This window comes from Tupaia chinensis, unplaced genomic scaffold (genome assembly GCF_000334495.1).
Source record: "Tupaia chinensis unplaced genomic scaffold, TupChi_1.0 Scaffold144682_1, whole genome shotgun sequence".
NCBI classification, from domain to species: Eukaryota; Metazoa; Chordata; class Mammalia; order Scandentia; family Tupaiidae; genus Tupaia; species Tupaia belangeri.
Genome location: NW_006204543.1, coordinates 20,061 through 39,015, shown reverse-complemented (window position 1 = coordinate 39,015; position 18,955 = coordinate 20,061). Strand labels below are relative to the sequence as shown.

At 46.3% G+C, this 18,955-nt stretch overlaps 1 protein-coding gene across 1 annotated transcript in view; it reads right to left on the bottom strand.

Annotated features, from left to right (window-relative positions):
- The window catches only part of TJP1 (tight junction protein 1), a gene marked incomplete at its 5' end in the record, with an annotated part of 156,196 nt that overhangs the window by 134,515 nt on the left and 2,726 nt on the right, over nt 1-18,955 (bottom strand). Inside the window, 3 exon segments of the mRNA XM_027767793.1 lie at nt 12,223-12,355; nt 16,743-16,927; nt 18,703-18,758. Coding sequence (XP_027623594.1) covers nt 12,223-12,355; nt 16,743-16,927; nt 18,703-18,758 — 374 coding nt within the window.

Below are 18,955 nucleotides of genomic sequence, written 5' to 3'. Positions count from 1 at the left end.
GCACTTGAGCTACCAGTTTTCAGGACTTGTTACTAAGTTAGAGACTCAGAATGGTTTCTACAGAGGGACAGATCCAGACCAGTGGAAAAGAAACACACATATCCCTCCATACATGGAAGCCTGTTACGTGACAGACAGGTAACACAGGTTGGTATGAAAGGATGAGACATTCAATCCATGATGCACAGACAACTGGTTACCCATATTGAGAACAACAAAGCAATGTCAAATGGACAGAAATGGGGGAAGAAAGTGGCCAACCTAAAGGTAGGAACAAGCCCAGAAATATTGATAATAACGTTGAATGTTAATGGGTTAAATTCTCTAATCAAGAGATACATACTGGCTGAACAAATAAAAAAACAGAAACCCTCTATCTGTTGCCTGCAAGAAATGCATCTCATGGATAAAGACACACATAGACTAAAAGTGAAGGCTGGAAAAAAGTATTCCATGCAAACGGGAACAAAAAAGGGCTGGAGTCATGCTACTGAGCTCAGAGAAAACAGACTTTAAGACAAAAACTGTACGAAAAGACAAAGAAGGGCATTATATGGTAGTAAATGGGATAATTTATCAATTAGATTTAACACTTATAAACTCTATGCATTCAACTCAGGAGTTCCCAAACACGGAAAGGAAAGACTCCTGGGTCTAAAGGAGAGAGTCTGTAACTCACGGACTGCTAGGAATAACCCCAAATATACACAAGTGGGATTACATCAGATTAAGTTTCTACACAGTAATTAGTGTGAATCGACAACCCTTGGAACGGGAGAATATTATTGCAAACTATGTCTCAGATAAGGAACTGATAACCAGAATACACAGGGAACTCAAGTGGCCTACCTGAAAAAGAAAAAAATTATCAACCCAATTAAAATATGGGATAATAAACTGAACAAACAACTCTCTAAGGAAGACATACAAACAGGCAGGAAACACATGAAAAAATGCTCAACATCTCTCATCATAAGGGAGATGCAGATCAAAACCACAATGAGATACCACCTGATCCCAGTCAGAATGGTAAAGATTAAAAAAACAAACAAACAAAAAAAGACAAAAAAACAGTAAGTGCCGGTGGGGATGTGGTGAAAGAGAACCTCTCCTACACTGCTGGTGGGAATGTAAATTAGTCCAGCCACTGTGGAGAACAACATGGAGATTCCTCAAAGATCTACAAATAGAACTACCACATGATCCAGTAATCCCACTCCTGGGTACCTATACAAAGGACAAGAGAACACTCAATCAGAAACGTGTTTGCACATCTATGTTTATTGTGGCTTTATTCACAATTGCTAAGACATGGAACCAACCCAACGTCACGGACAGATGAGTGGATTGAGGGGTGTGGTGCATGTACTCCATGGAATACTGCTCAGCCATAGAACACAAGGCCCTGGCTTTTGACAGGAAGTGGATGAACATGGAGGATTTACTCTTAGTGAAGCCAGTCAGGTTTTGAAGGAGAGGCATTGTATGTTTCCACTTAATATATACCGACTATCCTCACTCTATGGAGGAAACTGAAAGACTAGAGGTTATGGAAGCATGGAAAATGGTTAGAAGTACTGAAGACAGTGTGGGAAGAGTGGGAAGAGTATAAGGAAAGAAATTAAGGGAAAAAATAGAGAGGCAAGACATTTATGGGACAGAGAAGTGGATGATTATCAGTCGATGATAACGCATATAGTACCCTAAACTGGACTGGTGTGAAGTGTGTTCATGTCGGGTAAGTTCACTTTATAAGCTAAGTGATGTATACAGACTGAATGTATAAAATGAATTAAAATAAAACTGAAAGAAAATAACAAAGCAATCGCTACCTTTCGCCACCCAAAAATTAAATTTAGGATTAAAAACTTAAATGTGAAAAACAAACCCTGAAACATAAAAATATATACATGGAAGGGGTTGTCTCTCTGGCATGGTGGCTACTTTTATTTTATTTTATTTTATTTATTTATTATTAAAGAGAATTGTTTATTTCCTTATTTTACTTTTACTAGCAAGGGGGGGAGCAAGTCACTGGGAACCGGGTCTCCCTGCAGAAGGACCTGAGGGACAAGTGCACAGGCGATGGACCCAGACTCGACCACCTTCAGGACGTTTTGTGCAGTGGTGCATTCTGCATAGTTTAATTGCTAATTTACACGGCCAGCCCACAGCCTGGTGGTCAAGGGGACTGGAGCCCATCTGAGCCCTGAACCACAGTCGGCCGTGTGGGAGGTCCAGCACCTTAACCACACCACCCACCGGTCCAGCCTGTTACTCTGAACACATGGAAAGTCTCCAGTTTTCGATTCCATTTTAAAGAGTATGTCTCTGAGAATATTCTTTTCCTTACTGTCATCTGCGGGGCAGAATTGTTACACTGATTTGAATAGAATTAGGACTACTGAGAACAATTTAAAGATTCATACATTTTTAACTTTTTTTTTTAATTGCCAGAGGGCAAGTGCTATACAGGACGAGTTTTCCAAGCTGTTGGGACCAAGGCTCAAACCTCGGTTGGCCTAAACTCAAGTTTAGTTGGTGGGACCCAGCTTCCTCAACCTCTAGGCTATGGGGATGGCTGGGCTTTTTATTATCAAATAATTCATGATGACTGTACACATTTTATAAAGATATTAAAATATATACTTGAAATGTTTAATGATTAATATGTTAAAATGAAGAAGAAATAAATACAGAAAAACATAAAACCATTAATAATTCCTTATGCATACATGCACCTCTGTTACTAATATTCTGGACCTCGTTCTGTTTCCAGTCACACACAAGGTGGGCTAAAGTGAGGGTGGCTTGCTCCAGCGATGACACCCATCACTTAGAAGATTGTCGACCGCACCCAGGAGAGAGGTCAGGTCTGGGAGTGCTTACTCGGCAGGTAACTCTGAGAGCAACCAAAGTTAAGAATCACTTCTGGAGAAAGAAACTGCAGGAGGGCAATGGAGTGAGGACCACGTGGCGGCAGGACTGCATGAAGACAAACTCCCAGAGACGTAGGTGGGTGGAATGTGCTTGAAGACCCCCAGAAGAGGCTAATAATCAACCATCAAACCCTGAGAAGAAGCCACCGGGAATGAGGGCTAAAAGGAGGTCAACATGGAACCAGCAGTTGGAGTAATGACTATGTCGCTGGATTCCGATGTAGTCGACCGTGGTTCAAGTCCCAGACCTGGTCACTTAAACTTATGCCAGGTGCGAGAAAAAGAAGAAGAAGGAGAAGGAGAAGGAGAAGAAAAGAAGAAGAAAAGAAGAAGAAGAAGAAGAAGAAGAAGAAGAAGAAGAAGAAGAAGAAGAAGAAGAAGAAGAAGAAGAAGAAGAAGAAGAAGAAGAAGAAGAAGAAGAAGAAGAAGAAGAAGAAGAAGAAGAAGAAGAAGAAGAAGAAGAAGAAGAAGAAGAAGAAGAAGAAGAAGAAGAAGAAGAAGAAGAAGAAGAAGAAGAAGAAGAAGAAGAAGAAGAAGAAGAAGAAGAAAAGGGGTCACCGTGTTTAGCAACCTAGAGGCTTGGAGCGAACGTCAGCTGCAAGGAAGTGTAGAAAATAGACCAAAGAGGCAGACACGGAGTAGGCCACGCGGTCCACGGCCTGGCCAGAGGAGGCACGGGTCAAGCAGTTTCCTCGGGCCTGCAGAGGTTTGCTCAGCTCTGCAGAGAAGCCCAGCACACAAGAGTAAGGACGCTGGGCAGGGAACAGGGAGGTCTGAGGGTAAGGGAAGCGGGGGCTCTGGAAGGAGGGCAGAACTCCTGTCTGCAAAGGGAAAATCAAGTCTTAGTAGGAATTTCATGTACCAGGGTATGTCACAGACAGGATCAAACTGAGACCAATAGCCACACCCGATGGCTTTCTAGAAACAAAGAAAACCCCCACTGTCTGCTTCGTCTCACCCAGGGTATGAGAACTAAGACTAGTACTTTAGTGAAGCCTCATAAAAATCAATGCTAAAGAAGTTTTAGAACTAGTTAACCACTGGCACAAATGACTGACAAGTTTGTTTCCTTTAAAAAAAATTAAGCAAGACTTTAATTTCTTTTTGTTTTTGGAGAATTGTTTTTTGTTTTGTTTTTGTTTTTGTTTTTTGCTATAGGGTGCTTGCGCTTGCCAGAAGACGAGAGAGAGAGAGAGAGAGAGACAGAAAGTGAGAAATCACCCCCGGGGGGGACGGCCACACTGCAATCCCTTCTCCTCCTTTCTCCTCTCGGGATCTTGGGCACGCACGCACACGCGCCTGGCGTGAGTTATAAGTTGCCAGGTCCGGGACTCAGGGAGTCCAGTGATGTAACCTTTACACCATCTGCTGGTTTCGACATGAATTTATATTAAGAATTTCTTGGATAATATAAGCGTCAGTCCACAGAAGGTGAGTGTGAGTGCACGGGCGAAGGCTGTGCCCGCCCACATGGTCACCTGCATGATTGCTAGTTAAAGGTACAGGATTAGAAGCGAAACAATTTAAAGTACAATAACCCAGCCCATGACTCGGCCAGGAGCACAGTGACTCAGGGTACTTGAACTGAGCAGAGAAGCAGGGCTGGGTCATCACCACAAGCTCTCAAACCCCTTCCACATCCAAACACCACACCTCCCTCCCTGCCCATCCAAAGCTGCCCCGCCCGCATGACGCCAAGGTAAAACAATAGTGAAAAGTCCTGTGTCATAAACCCAGTCAACTGGAGAAACGAGAACACCTACCAACCTCCTTAACGACTCCCTAAAAAGGGATTTCCATCTTATGACTAATAATTTTTTTTAAAAAAGAATGTTTGCCTTCTAAGTACATGCTTACCAAATGCCTACAGCTGAAAAACTTGGAACTTCAAAGGTGGTTTCAACTTCAAATGCAAACATACAGTGGGGGAAAACGCCCCCTGGCTTCGTTTGAGTCTATGTGAAGAGTCAATGTGATTTGAAGAGGAAAGCCTGCAAAGATTCTCATGTCACTGTGAATTACAAAATGTCCAACAAGCTCCACTTCTGGAACAGCTGCTATACCCCTGCAGGTTAAGATAAATTAGTAAGTGAAGAGTGGAAGTCTCTGAGGTCCTTTGAAAGCTGGAGGGAAACAGAATTCTCTCGCTGGGAAGTGCTTGGAGAGTGACTATCGGAAAGAAGTTACGAAAGACCTGCCGCCTCATGCTGCGCCTCTCCTGCTCACTCACGTGGACCGACCTCTCTGTTCCGCACCCTTCAGATCTCCTCGGTCACTCGAACACAGCATTTCACTCTTTGGTGCATTCAGATCGCCTCCAGAAAACAGCTTTTCCTCTTCCTTCAAAGGTTCCCTCAATTTTCAATCAAATTAAAATTCCTGTCTTTTATGTTCTAAACATACTCATCTCTGCCATCCACTGGTCAGGAATAACTCTCCAGCTCCCTATCTCTTTCTGTACTTACTGTCAGGTATTTTGTAAAAATTCTCGGACCTCCCTTGAGGTGCCAGTGGCTTTAGAAGGTTGTCTCTGAGGCAGCACTAACCAGTCTCTATCAGAAAGGGCCAGCCAGGAGTTGCTAGAGATGCAACACCAGCCTCACCACCCACAGTCATCCTACACGGCTTCAAATTCCGCTTTTCAGCCTCGGAACAACCTCGACCCGCACTCATTCCTGCACCCAGTTCCAAAATCGCACTGTCACCACTGTCCCCCCACAACTTCGTGCATTTTCAATACTGAGGCCAGAACTCTTGCACCCTACACTGTGGCCTCTGCCTCCGCAGGCCCTCCAGACTCACCTCCTGGCATCATCTGGCCCCTCTGGGCTATCATCACCTTCAATGCCCTTCTCTCCTCCCTTTGTGGTATGATCCCAATGTCTCCCGAAATTCACATGTTGAGATCAGGTCGTGACGGGATTAGGAGGGAGAAAACTTGGCTTACTATGGCGTTGAATAGGTGGGGCGCCAAGGGGATCAGGATTGAGCTCATTAGGATGGGCGCCATCACTGACTCCTGTGGGTTTATAAAGAGAGGAGAGGCGACCAGAACAGGGACACCAGGAAACCTGGACACAGATGCCCATGCCTGACTGCTCTCTGTGGCACAGGCAGAAGACCCCAGCAGGTGCAGCCCCTGGGCCTTGGCCCTCAGAACTGTAGCAGGCTGACCTTCTGTCCCCTTGTCACCAGGTGCAGCATTTTCTGCTCTTAGCAATGCAAAGACCACCTTGCCTTTCGCTGCACGCACCCTTTGAACCTGCAAACGCCAGCTTTCTATGGAGGCTCTGTGTGGACAGAACCCACAGGATCCTCCCCGGTGTGTCCTGAGCACACTTGCTAGGCCAGATTCACATTCCTTCCTTCTGCCTGAGTCCCTCAACCACAGCTCAACACCATCGCCTCCCTTCACAGTCCCCACCTTCTCGGAAATGGCCAGTACCAGATCCACTCTTCAAGAAGTCCTGAAGGGAGTGCTCTACCAGGAAAACTAAAGACACACACACAGAAATAAGAGAACTAAAAGGAACCGAGAAAACGACCAGCTTAGTGCTAGGGACAAGAAACATCAATAATAATGCTGAATGGCCCTTCTAGGGTTTAAATGGAAAGATCCGACCACAGTCACACTGCACAATCAGCAGAAGAGGGGTGAACATGAGACTGAGCTGGTGAAATAAAATTTCATGACTTTTGAGTAAAATATTACTGACTTTCTTTTCTTCCTCCATGTTTTTACTATGCTTTGTTTTCCCAATTTAAGGATTTTGCTTTCTTTTGAGCTGTTGATAGGTTCAGCAATTTGTTAAAATATTTTTTCTTCTTGTTCTGTTCTTTAAATGGAAACATAAACTTTTCTTCCTTCCTGACTCCTCTGGAATTGGAAAATATTTGGGAGCATTCTTATTTGTGTCAGGCAGGTTATTTGCATAAGTTCAGTAATACCTGTTGCCTTGAATCAGACATTGGAAATACTCATTATGTGACAGGGCTCTGACTGGAATGTTGTATCTGAAGATTAACCAGAAAACCATGGAACTAAAGTAGATCTCAAGTAAGCCAACAGAAGCTCTTGGAAAGATGGCCTGGCACCATAAACAGTTCTGCCTGGTAGAGAGGATTAGAGAAGCCATATGAAAGAATTCGTACCATAAAATAACCTGGGCTTTTCCAGCCCAGCATTGTCATCAGTACAGATTGCAAAAGAGCAGGTACAACCAGAGGATTATCTCGAGGAAGACTTTGAAGGAAGAAGAAGAGACTGATCTTTGCTAGCAGATGGTCTATCACAGAATACTTGGTAGGTAGAGCTGAATTGAGAAGGATTACGTGTGACTTGCATGCTGGGTGTTTGCTTTTCAACAGTTTGAGTAGTTGACATGTAAATAATTTCCAAAAAATATTTTAAAAACATACTGTCTGTTGTTAGAGAGTCACAAATGAAATTATAACAAGTATTTTGAACATTATCTTTAAAATTCAGTTTTTTAAAAATGTGAAAGCTGTTTATTAATTGTCAAGAACTGTGGCATATGAGCAAAATTTTTTTATATGTAAAGTAAATGTGGGGACCAGCGGGTGGCATGGTGGTTAAAGCGCTGGACACTTCCACATGGCCGACCACAGTTCGAGTCCTGAATCTGCTGGCTTGCTTTCTCACTTCCTCACTCTCAACCTCTGTCTGTCTCTGGTCAAATTGAAAAATAAACGAATGAATAAATAAAATAAAATAAACAATTAAAAATTAAAATATGTAAAGTAAATGTTTGTGGAAAAATGTAAAAATAAATGATAAAAAAAAGATGTCCAGTATGCTCTGATTTTTTTTTTTTGGAGAGGTTTTTGCTATAGGGCACATGTGCTTGCTAGAAAGACAGAGAGAGAGAAAGTGAGAAATCACCCCCCAGGGGGGATGGCTACACTGCAATCCCTTCTCCATTCTCCTCTCGGAATCTTGGGCACACACGCACACACGCCCAGCATGAGTTTAAGCCACCAGGTCTGGGACTCGAACCACGGTTGACTACATGAGAGTCCAGCAACAAATCCATTACGCCAACTGCTGGGCCAATTCTGAATTTTTTTAAAAGATGGCTTTCTTTTTCTTTGTCTCTGTCTGTCTCTCCAGCAAGCACACGCACCCTATAGAAAAAATCTCTCCAAAAAAAAGTTTGCCCCAAGAATAGCATTTGTGAAATTGTTCAGTCAGGCCAAAATGAACGGAAACAAGTTCTAACCATGTAGTAAACTGGAAAACCGAGGCTTGAACAAAGATCTGGCATCCTTATGCTTATGAACACACTGGTTTCTGCTGGTATACCCTTGGCTTGTTCGTTTTCTACCGAATGGTAGAAAATGGAGGGAAATGATGGTGCCACCCTCCCCCCTCTCTCATGCATGTACGTGTGCCCGCTGGAATGAAAGGAAATCATGATGTAAGCAGCAATAAACAACAGAGCAAGTCACACGATTCCCAAAATGTGGAAAACGGATGAGCACGCTGCAATACTACGAGATGCCAGTGACCGGGTTCCTAAGAGAAGTGTGGTTGCTGGACTCCACGGGCAGATGCAGAGGAAAAGGCCAAACACTTTAAATGCTGATTTATGATTTTATTCTGCAATTATAACAAATCTTTCAACACTTAACGTATAATAGGAAATGGAAAAACAAAAATAAAACTTTACAAAGATGGCTCATTTGTATTAAAAATCAATATCAAAACATGATTTTTAAAGGACAAAACCCAAAAATTGTATTTAGAGCAGTGGTATAAAGCTAGTTTTAAACAAAGACTTTAGACCAACTTGCCTAAAAGAAAATCAACAACAAAATGGCTCGAACAGCACGAGTCCTCAAGTCAGGGCAGCGCTGTCCTCGTCACTCCCGGATGTGGCGGCAGGTGCCACTCGAGCCACGCGCCCGGGCTGTCAGCACCGAGGCACACTCACCACAGCCAGGCTGGGGGCCCGTCTCACTCTGCCCCGAGAAGTACCCACTAAGCGCCAATCACTTCCAGCCTCGCAACCAGCCTTCGAACTGGAAGCTTTTACCATTTCCATTTCCACTGTAGGTCCAGTGTGAAGTACGTCGTGGTTATGATGAGCAGGAACTCAGAAGAATGAACTGAAGAATGAACTTTTTTTATGGAGGGCAGAATTTTTTTGCTATAAGGAATGTGTCCTTGCGGAGAGACAGAGAGCAAGTGAGAAATCACCCCCCAGGGGGGATGGCCATGCCATAATCCTTTCTCCTCCATTCTCCTCTCGGGATCTTGGGCACACACGCACACACATCCATTATGAGTTTAAAGTCGCCAGGACTGGGACTCACACCACAGTTGACTACATGGGAGTCCAGCAACATAACCATTATGCCATCTGCTGGTTCTGAAGGGTTTTAACCACAAAGGACCCAAACTAACTGGCCTCACTAAGGCTGCCCAGTGGCCCAGGCAAGAAAGCCCTACCCTTCGGCACACATCTAACCTAGAATGCTAAACGTCACCTGTGGCTGGGAAAAGACTTAGGAGAGTCAGCTAAGCACCTGCATCTTAACCCTCACCTCTGGGCACGGCTGCTGTCCATGCCCAGCAGTGACTGTGGGGGCCTTCCAGAACAGAGGATCAACTCTGAGAAGGCCAGTGGGGTCATGCCAACAGCCAGCCAAACCTGAGAAACAAGGTTTCCCTAAGCACAAATCACACGGGGACCGGCCTGCAGCGTCCCACTTCCGGCTTGCCACAGGAGAGACCAGGGGAAATGACGACTCCTTCTTTGGCTGTGTTCTCGGGCCCACGGTGCTGTGGTAAGGATGACCCTCTGCTCCTCACCAGGATCACAGATGGGCTAAACGTCCACCACTACTACACGTGGGGCTTCCCCAGAAAGCACGTGTTCGGGGACTGAGAGCAACAGAAGGCTGTGCTGTCATCCTGGAGCTCCGAGGACACGAAGCAAGTCAGACTGCATTCACCTGGGTCTGTGCGAACAGACTCACATCTGCTTCACAGACAAGAACTACCTGCCGGCAGGTGGGGTGGAGGCTCGGCTGCTGGACCCACAGGCTGACTGCAGTGTGAGTCTGGGCCCGGATGCTTGAGGCCTTCAGGGACGTGAGGGACCATCAGCAGACACTCCTGTCCTCATGTCCGAGGGCAGCCGTGGCCCAGCCAGTGGGATCCCTACACATACTTAGCTAGAACAAAAGCACAGTAATGCTTCCTTTTTCTATAATGTCAAACACTCTTCCTGAAAGGTCTGAGTCCCTCTTCCCTCTCTACGTGAAAATGTCACTTGTCCTAGGCCACATGGAGGCACACTGGCAGCTGCAAGCCAGTGCTCAGGCCATGTGCGTTGGGGACAGCAGGGAGGTGGCATGGCGGGAGAGGGTCACACAGAGCAAAGAGCCAACCGCCTGAGCAACAGACAAGTATCTAAACACGGGGAGCCTGGTTCCTCTCTGCTGGGTCACAGGAGGGAGAGAGCGAGGAAGCCCTGGGTTTCGAATAACTGCGAGAGCTTAGCAGGTATTAAACACACAGACAGATAGACAGACACACAACATACACACACAGAAACACACACGACACACACAGAGACACATACGTGACACACACGACACACACAAACACACATGACACACACATAAACACACATACGACACACACATAAACACACATACCACACACAGAGATACAGACACACAGACACACATGACACACCTATTAAACACACACACACGACACACCTGTTAAACACGAACATAGACACACGGAGCTATTAAATACACCATGACACGGCTGTGAAATACACACCCCACGGAGGTCACGAACACCTACTGAGAGCACGTAAGGCGCGTTTGCGTGCGTGTTTTCTGTGTGCGGAGAGGAAAGCCCACCAAAGCACTAAGCACCGGGCCTCGGGCGTCCTGGTTTCTGAGGTCACCCTGCCTTGGTGGCAGGGGTACCGATGGAGCCCGGGCACATGGTGCTGGACAAGGCCATGCTCTGAGAGAAGTCGGGACACGTCGACATGGCAGAGGGGCCAGCTAACGGAGCCCCGATTGCCCGCGTCTGAGAACACCTGGACATCAGAGTAAACGCAGATGGAAACCACTCATAGCCCGGGAATAAAGCGGGAGTCCACGGGCCAGCCCTGTAGTGTGGTGGTTAAGGGATTCCCCCTTGGCTGTCCGTGGTGTGAATCACCCCCGTGGAGCTGGCTGTGCTGCCCCCACCTCCAGCCTCCCCAGCACACGCAGCCTGTGGGCATGCAGAGTCGAGCCCGGGCCTCCCAGTGGCCCCGGCCACGAGCCACAGTGCCCACCAGCACACATCGCCGTGCTGGGCCTAGTTTCACACTTCCAGGTCTTTGTTTGAAATGTTGGCTGACGGTACTTTCATCATTCAGGATCTTTCAGAGCTCAAAGGACAGAAGGAGTACCCCCACTTCGCCACTGAACCTATGGCACATACATGTGAGTAAAAGTGCTTCACAGCAAAAATTCTAGCGCTGGGCTGGCTCCAGTGCTTGGTTAAGTGAGGCAGATGTCACAGGCTGACTGCGGTTCGAATCCCGGCCCTGGAGGGCTGAGAAACAGGCCGGGCATGGCCAACCCGACGGGACGGGGAACACGGACTGCTGTGACCACCCCCCGGCGTTCGCGCTGTCTCTCCCCTCTTCTCTGTCTCTCTGGCTAGTACACGCACTCCCTGGCAGTTAAAAAGAAAAGTCTAGCATTTTCTTTATGACGTTAGGATAACTCATTTAGTCAAGTGGGGCCTGAAAATGCCAATGGTTTTTCTAAAACCAAACATGAATTTCCACATGCCCACATGAAGTCCTGTCACCTACCTGGAAAAACATATGACATTAAAGTTAGTCACGTAGAACAGAAAAAACAGTGCCTTTAACTGAATTGGGAACTACATCACAGTATTTTCTGCTATTTCCAGGATTAATGAGATACCTAAGACCCTTCGTGATATATATGAAATTTCTGTTAATACTTTACTGAACTTAATTCAGTTTTTCTTATAGAACTCGGGATGCGTCTCTCCAGCTCTGACTACCCACGGGAATTGCCTCCGTGAACTGCCCTTCACAACGCAGCTTATGCATGTGGTGAAGACAGCGTCCTGGTCAGGGAACCCTGAGATAAACCTTTTTCCGTTAAAAATGCATACCACAAAATGCGCCTTCTTCATTTTTACGAAAATAATCAAACCCCCATTTTCACGTTCTCGGAAAAGTCAGAGAAGGGCGGTCAGCCCACTCACAGCGAGCTCGCAGAAGTCGATGCTGTCGAGGCTCCGGCTTCGATGCAGTCTCCCTTTAATTCTTCTCAAAGACGGTTTTCCTTGGCTGACACTGGAAGTAGCAGCACTCGGGTTTTCAGAAGATGGAGTTACCCTGCAAGGTAGGGAAAAAACCCTTAAAAAGACAGCTTTACAGGTAAACTCACTTTTCAAGTTTGAGGCAAGCGTTTGCTTGAAGGTAGCTTTGGAAATAAATGTCACAGTCTTTTCTCAACCAAAAAGCTAGGAACCACACTGCCCGTACGGGCGCCCACCACCCCACACTGCCCGGTACCAGCCTGCCCACACGGGGCACCCACCACACGCACACTGCTCAGCTTGCTTTTCTTCGGATGAAAACAACTCATCCGTGTGTAAACAGCTGATTCAGCACGCTTACAGAAAGGTGCAGACACAGGTACGAAGGAATAGCCTAAGCCATCCACCAAGTGCTCTGGGAAACATGCTCACGCACCAACACGCTGCGGAGCAGCAGTGTGCCCTCCCTCTGCGTCACTGCCGGCGGCAGCCTTAGGACAGCGGAGCGGGACTAGCCTACTGAGGTTCGAATCCCAGACCTGGTGGCTTGTTTTCTCACTTTCCCTTTCTCTCTCTCTCTGGTGAAACTAAAAAATAATGGTAACAAATGGAATTAAATAAATATTTAAAAAAAAAAAGTCAAAGCAGCCCTCTTCCCCTCATCTCAAACCCTGTACCTTTTCCAAAGACAACAGCTGCTAATAGATCTTTGTGCAGCCTCCTGGACAATGCTCATGCTTGCTTCCGGATGTGTTTATTTTCTTTTGAAATTCCTTTTTTAAAAGAATTATTTATTTATTTAATTTCATTTGTTATCATTATTATTATTTTTTAATTTAACCAGAGAGATACAGAGAGAGAAGGGGAAAGCAAGAAAGCAAGCCACCAGGTCTGGGACTCAAGCCACAGTCGGCCATGTGGGAGTCCAGTGCCTTTAACCACCATGCCACCTGCCAGCCACCATTTTCTTTTGAAGCTCGCTTAATAAGATGATCAAATGACTAGTATTTTTTCATGTTCCCCCTTTTTAATTTTCCTATAGGGTGCATGCACTCCCTGGAAAGAGAGAGCGAGCAAGCAGGACCACACCCTCAGGGAAGGGCCACACTGCGCCTTCTCTCCCAGTCTCCTGCAGGGTTGTGGGAATGGGTGAACATGTGCCCAGAGTGTTTTCCAAGCCGCTGGGTTTGAGACTTGAATTGCAGTCTGCCATGTGGGATCCAGTCACCTTACCCACCATGCCACTGACTGGCCAGCCTTATTTTTTTCACTTAATATATCTCCCCTTTTTAAAAGAGGTTTTTGCCTTAGGGCACATACATTCACCCAAAATAGAAAGGAAGACAGAGATACTGAAAAGGAGAGCGAGAAGTCACCCCCAGGACAGACAGCTACACCGCAATCCCTTCTCCTCAGTTCTCCTCCCGGAATCCTCAGCATGTGTGCGCAGATACCCAGTGTGACTTTCAAGCCACCGGATCTGAGACTTGAACTGCAGTGGCCATGTAGGAGTCCAGCGACAACCATTCGGCAATCTGCTGGCCCTAATATGTATTTTTATTTTATTTTATTTTATTTTATTTTACAGAGGTCACATATGCTCCTCAGAGAAAGAGAAAGGAAGGGAAGGAGGGATAAAGCACTCCCCATGGGGATGGTCACGCTGCATTCCTGTCTCCATTTCTCACTCCTTCGGGGTTGGAGGCACACACACATGCACTGTGTGTTTTTCAAGCTGCTGGGTCTGGGACTCGAACTATGGCTGGCCACGTGGCACCTAGCTGCCTTCACTATCACACCAGGGCAGCCCTCAACCTAAAATGCACCTTGAAACTTCCAATAATAACTCATGTAGAGCTATTTTGTAGTTTTTAATGACTAAACAGTATTCCTTAATACAGATGTAACAATCTAACCACACTTCTACAGTCATTTTGTTACCAATGTTTACTATGAAACCACTGAGCCCTGAACACACTGGGCAAAATCTTTGGGCACAAAACAGACAGCTTGCTCTCCACATCCACAGATTCTGCATCCTCAGAATGGACCGACTGTCGATCAAAATATTCAAAGAAAAAAGCTGGCCGCCTCTGCACTACAGACACTCAGACTCGGTGTCCCCTGTCCTCATTCTCTGAGCAGCACAGTGTAACCACCACTCTCAGCACTTACAGCAGACGAGGGGTCGTCAGGGATCTGAGCTCGAGTCCCCTGGAGGCTGTCAGTAGGTTATATATGAGTCTGGCACTCACAGGGCAGTCCTGGGACCAGTCCCCCCAGACTACAAGGGTTGCCTGGATGTATTTAGAAAGGATCCCAGGGCCTGCCCCTAGCCTGGAGGCCGGGTGCTGTCCAGAGGAGGCCAGATCCTACGTGGCTAACCCAGGTTGGAAAATCAGTGTACGCCCACGATCCTGAAAGGACAGAGAACTGCAGAGAAGGACGCAGTGGGATCAGGCCCGCAGGGTGAGGCTGGTGTGTGTTCTTGCTCTCCCAGGCACACGCTCCCCCTGGCACGGCGCACGAAGGCTCCTAGGTACACACAAGTCAGAGGAAGAAGCTCTCCAAGTACTTGGGGCACTGCCTTCTCTGTGGCCTTGCCAATTCGCACTTCCACAGACAGCGTGTGACAGTGCGCATCTGGGGTTCCCTAACTACAAGGACAACTGAACGACGTTGCAGCTCTGTCCTTTGTTAGGGGTCTGTCTTGCCGAACTACTGATGTTTCGTGAAAGAACTACTGTGGACTTTCGCACCAAAGTTATGGATTCCTAACTACTCTGTACATATGTACTAGTTTTTGCTTTCTATGTTTAAACCCTTTTTTGTTAGATGTCTTAATGTTTATAACTCATCTTTTTAGGGGTTTCAATCTTTGATCATATGAAGTGACTCTGCCCATTAAAGATTGTACCTTAACTACTATTTTGTCCAATGATAATTTTCCTCATCTATATTTATTTTTAAGAATTATTTAAATTTTATTTATTATCATTATTTTAAAATTTGACCAGTGAGAGGCAGAAAGCAGTGAGAAAGCAGGCCACCAGGTCCAGGACTGGAACTTGGTCAGCCTGTCGGCGTCCAGCGTCTTAACCACCACGCCACCTGCTGGCCCTCTCCTCTAGATTCTTTTTTTTTTTTTTTTGGAGAGATTTTCACTGTAGGGCGCGTGCGCTTGCCAGACAGACAGAGAGAGACAGAGAGATAGAAAACGAGAAATCACCCCCCAGGGGGGATGGCCACGCCGCAATCCCTTCTCCTCCATTCTCTTCTCGGGATCTTGGGCACGCACGCAGACGCGCCTGGCGTGAGTTTTAAGCCACTGGGTTTGGGATGTGAACCGTGGTCGACTACGTGGGAGTCCAGCGACATAGCCATTACGCTAACTGCTGATTCCCACTATTTTGTTTCTTTTTAAAAAACATTTATTTATTTATCTATTTATTTGTCCTAGGTCCAGGATTATTTGAACCATGGTCGGCCATGTGGGAATCCAGCACCTTAACCATCATGCTATCTGCTGGCTCTCATGGGTTTAAATAGTTCGTTTTTCTCCCACCTTGTTAGCATGATTGCATTTTCTTTGTCCCCAACTGGGACTTTCCCTTCCAATTAGTCATTTGAAAGTTACCCATCTGATCAGGGCTACTCTAACTCTAGCTGCTAACACACATAGACATCTGAAGGGGACTTCAAAGAGTTAGTGGAGGGGCAGGGAGGTAGTGGGGTGGTTAAGGGCACTGGACTCCCACATGGCCGACCCTGGTTCAAGTCCTGAATCTGGAGGCTTGCTTTCTCACTTTCTCTCTCTCTCTGTCCCTCTCTGGTCAAATTAAAATAAATAAATAAATAAATAAAGTCCAATTAAATAAGTATTATTTAAAAAAGTTAGTGGAAAATAAAATTATAGAACAAGTTTCTTCTGGTGCAAAGAAGTCTGAATCCTTGCAGGCTTTTCATTTGCATTCCCCCAAACTCTATGAAGGCCCTCACCTCCACACATACACATTAGAACTCTTATTTTCCTATAAACACGAAGGCCCACCAGCTCTCTCATCCCCCTAAACAATTCAAGGCATTAGCAGGCCCTCCCCTCCCGCCCAGCACCCCCATGCCCCACCTCCGGGAGTCTTTTCCAAGTTCCCTCATTTTCATTCATATTCTCACCCCTTCACCCTAGTAACTAGCTTACTGCCCTGGATTGCTAAATTGTCTTACAGCTTTGCCAATGGTTCGTTCTCTTTTCTGTCAATGAGCAAATTCTAAATCTGCAGAGTGTCTAGTATTAATTATTTCAACATTCCCTTGCATCTTTCTGAAAATAGCTATGTTAATCCAATATATTTCTGCCCTTCCAGGGATCAGCGCCTCTCTCTCTAACTCAGCGACTCTCTGCGTGCTGTCTGGCCACCACTAATGTCCACCCGCATTTGAACTGGGGATGGCTGCTTCCCCACAGCTCAGTGCCTGCTTTGGCCGCCATGGCAGAGTGGAAAGTCAGTACAGAGCTCGGGGTCGCCACAGAGCTGGGATCAGGAGGAACCTCTGCCAGGCCATCGAAGCTTTGCAGCTCCCTCCGGTCAGCCAGCACTGCAGCCCCTGCGCCGATGCCCCCCGATGCAAGGGTGGCTGGCAGTCTTGGCTGGGACGGGGCACAGGCTGTGAGGGTGAGGGCTCAGCCACCTGCTTCATACCTGCTAGACTTGCCAAGTGTCCCTACACTCCCACCTTTGGGGCTACTACAAGCGAGAAGCCCCACCCCTACAAGTCTGCACCAGCTTCAGATGCTCTCTCAGTAGATCCACGACTGCGAGTTACATTTCTGAGGGTCCTCAAGAACGCAGCTCCCCTGTGAGCAGTCTTCATTGTTCACTCAAAATACCACTGATTTTGCCGTAGTTTTCCAATTACTTGCTTACTTCATTGAATTGCCAACAAATCCTCCTTTCAATTTATCTCTCAAAATAAAATGTTAGGGGCCAGCAGATGGCGTGGTGGTTAAGGGCGCTAGACTTCCATATGGCCAACTGCAGTTCGAGCCCTGGACTTGGCGGCTCACTTCCTCACGTCCTCTCTCCTCTCTCTCTCTCATTCACTCTGTCCCTCTCTTGTCAAATTAAAAATGAGTAAATAAATAAAGTTAAATATAATAATTTTAAAAAATAAAATAAAGTTTTATTGAAGCTAAATTTGCGATTCTCACTATAAAAAGCAGAAGATTGTACAACTCTTTTCTCTGCAAAATAAATGCTTTCATGAAAACAATGAACTTCATTCAAAAGAGTATAAATGGGGAAGAAAAACAGAATTATAAATGACATATCAGTTAACTGTCGTCACCTTTACTCTCTCACTTTATTTCAAGGATACTGGCTATACGGTCTGATCATATTGTAGGACGTCTATACAAATGTAATTAAGGCTTTTTGGTAAAGAAACCTCCCGAGTCCTAGCCATAAGTTCTTCTCGTATCTGACTCACAAAGGCACCACTGTTTTCTTTTTTTCCCAAACCAAAAAGCCTAAAACCTAGAGCCTATGATAAGAATTTATATCCACCAAATTTATGTATTTGTTATCATTAGGGGTTTTTGTCTTACGGCATGTGCACTCACCAGCGAGAGAGAGACAGACAGACAGACACAGTGAGAGAGAAGGTGAGAAATCACCCCCTAGGGGGATGGCCATACTGCAATCCTTTCTTCCCAATTCTCTTCCTGGGATCTTGGGCACACATGCACACACGACTGGCAAGATTTTTTTTTTCTTTTTTAGAGATTTTTTGCTAGAGGGCATATGTGCTGGCTGGAGAGACAGAGAGACAGAAAGTGAGAAATCATCCCCTGGGGGGATGGTCACACCGCAATCTCTTCTCCATTCTCCTTTCAGGATTTTGGACACGTACACACACGTGCCTGGCCTGAGTTTTAAGCCACCGAGTCCGGGACTCAAACCACGGTCAAGTACGTGGGAGTCCAGTCCACCCTCGACTCGTGGTTGGCCAGGTGGGAGTCTAGCAACGTAACCACCATGCCACCTGCTGATCCACTTCTGTTTTTAGTCTTTTTTTTTTTTTTTGCCATAGGGTGCATGTGCTCACGGGGTGGGGGTGTGTGTGGCAGAGACAGTGAGAAGGAAAGTGAGAGGTCACTCCCCAGGTGGGGGTCAGGGACGTAACCGCTATGCCATCTGATGGCCCCCCGCCCCCCACATTTTATAAAGGGCTTGCCAACAGCCGAGAAATTTATCAGCTAACTCAATGTCATCTAAATCCATTAACAAAGTAAAACAAACAAAAAGTGATCATACACATAATGAGAATATTGTACACGTCTCCTCACCATTACCACAAAAAATCCTCGTAAGCAGGGGAGCGTCGGCTCTGGACCCACCTCCCAGCTACCACAGTGGGTGGCACCTCTCCCACCAGCTCTGCAGGCTCCCACAGAGCAATTTTAGTCGCTAAGAGGTCACCTGTCAAAAGACATAAGAGGCTCAGGAATGATCACCCTTTTTGGGAGGAATAAGGATAAACCATAACCCAGGTCCAGCCATGGGAGCCCAGTGCTCCGCACTGCTGGAAGCTCCCAGGTGACCTGTCCAGGATGACCTGTCACTGACAGCTGTGCACTGGAGGGCCGGGAGCCGGGTTGGCCGGGACGGCTGAGCCG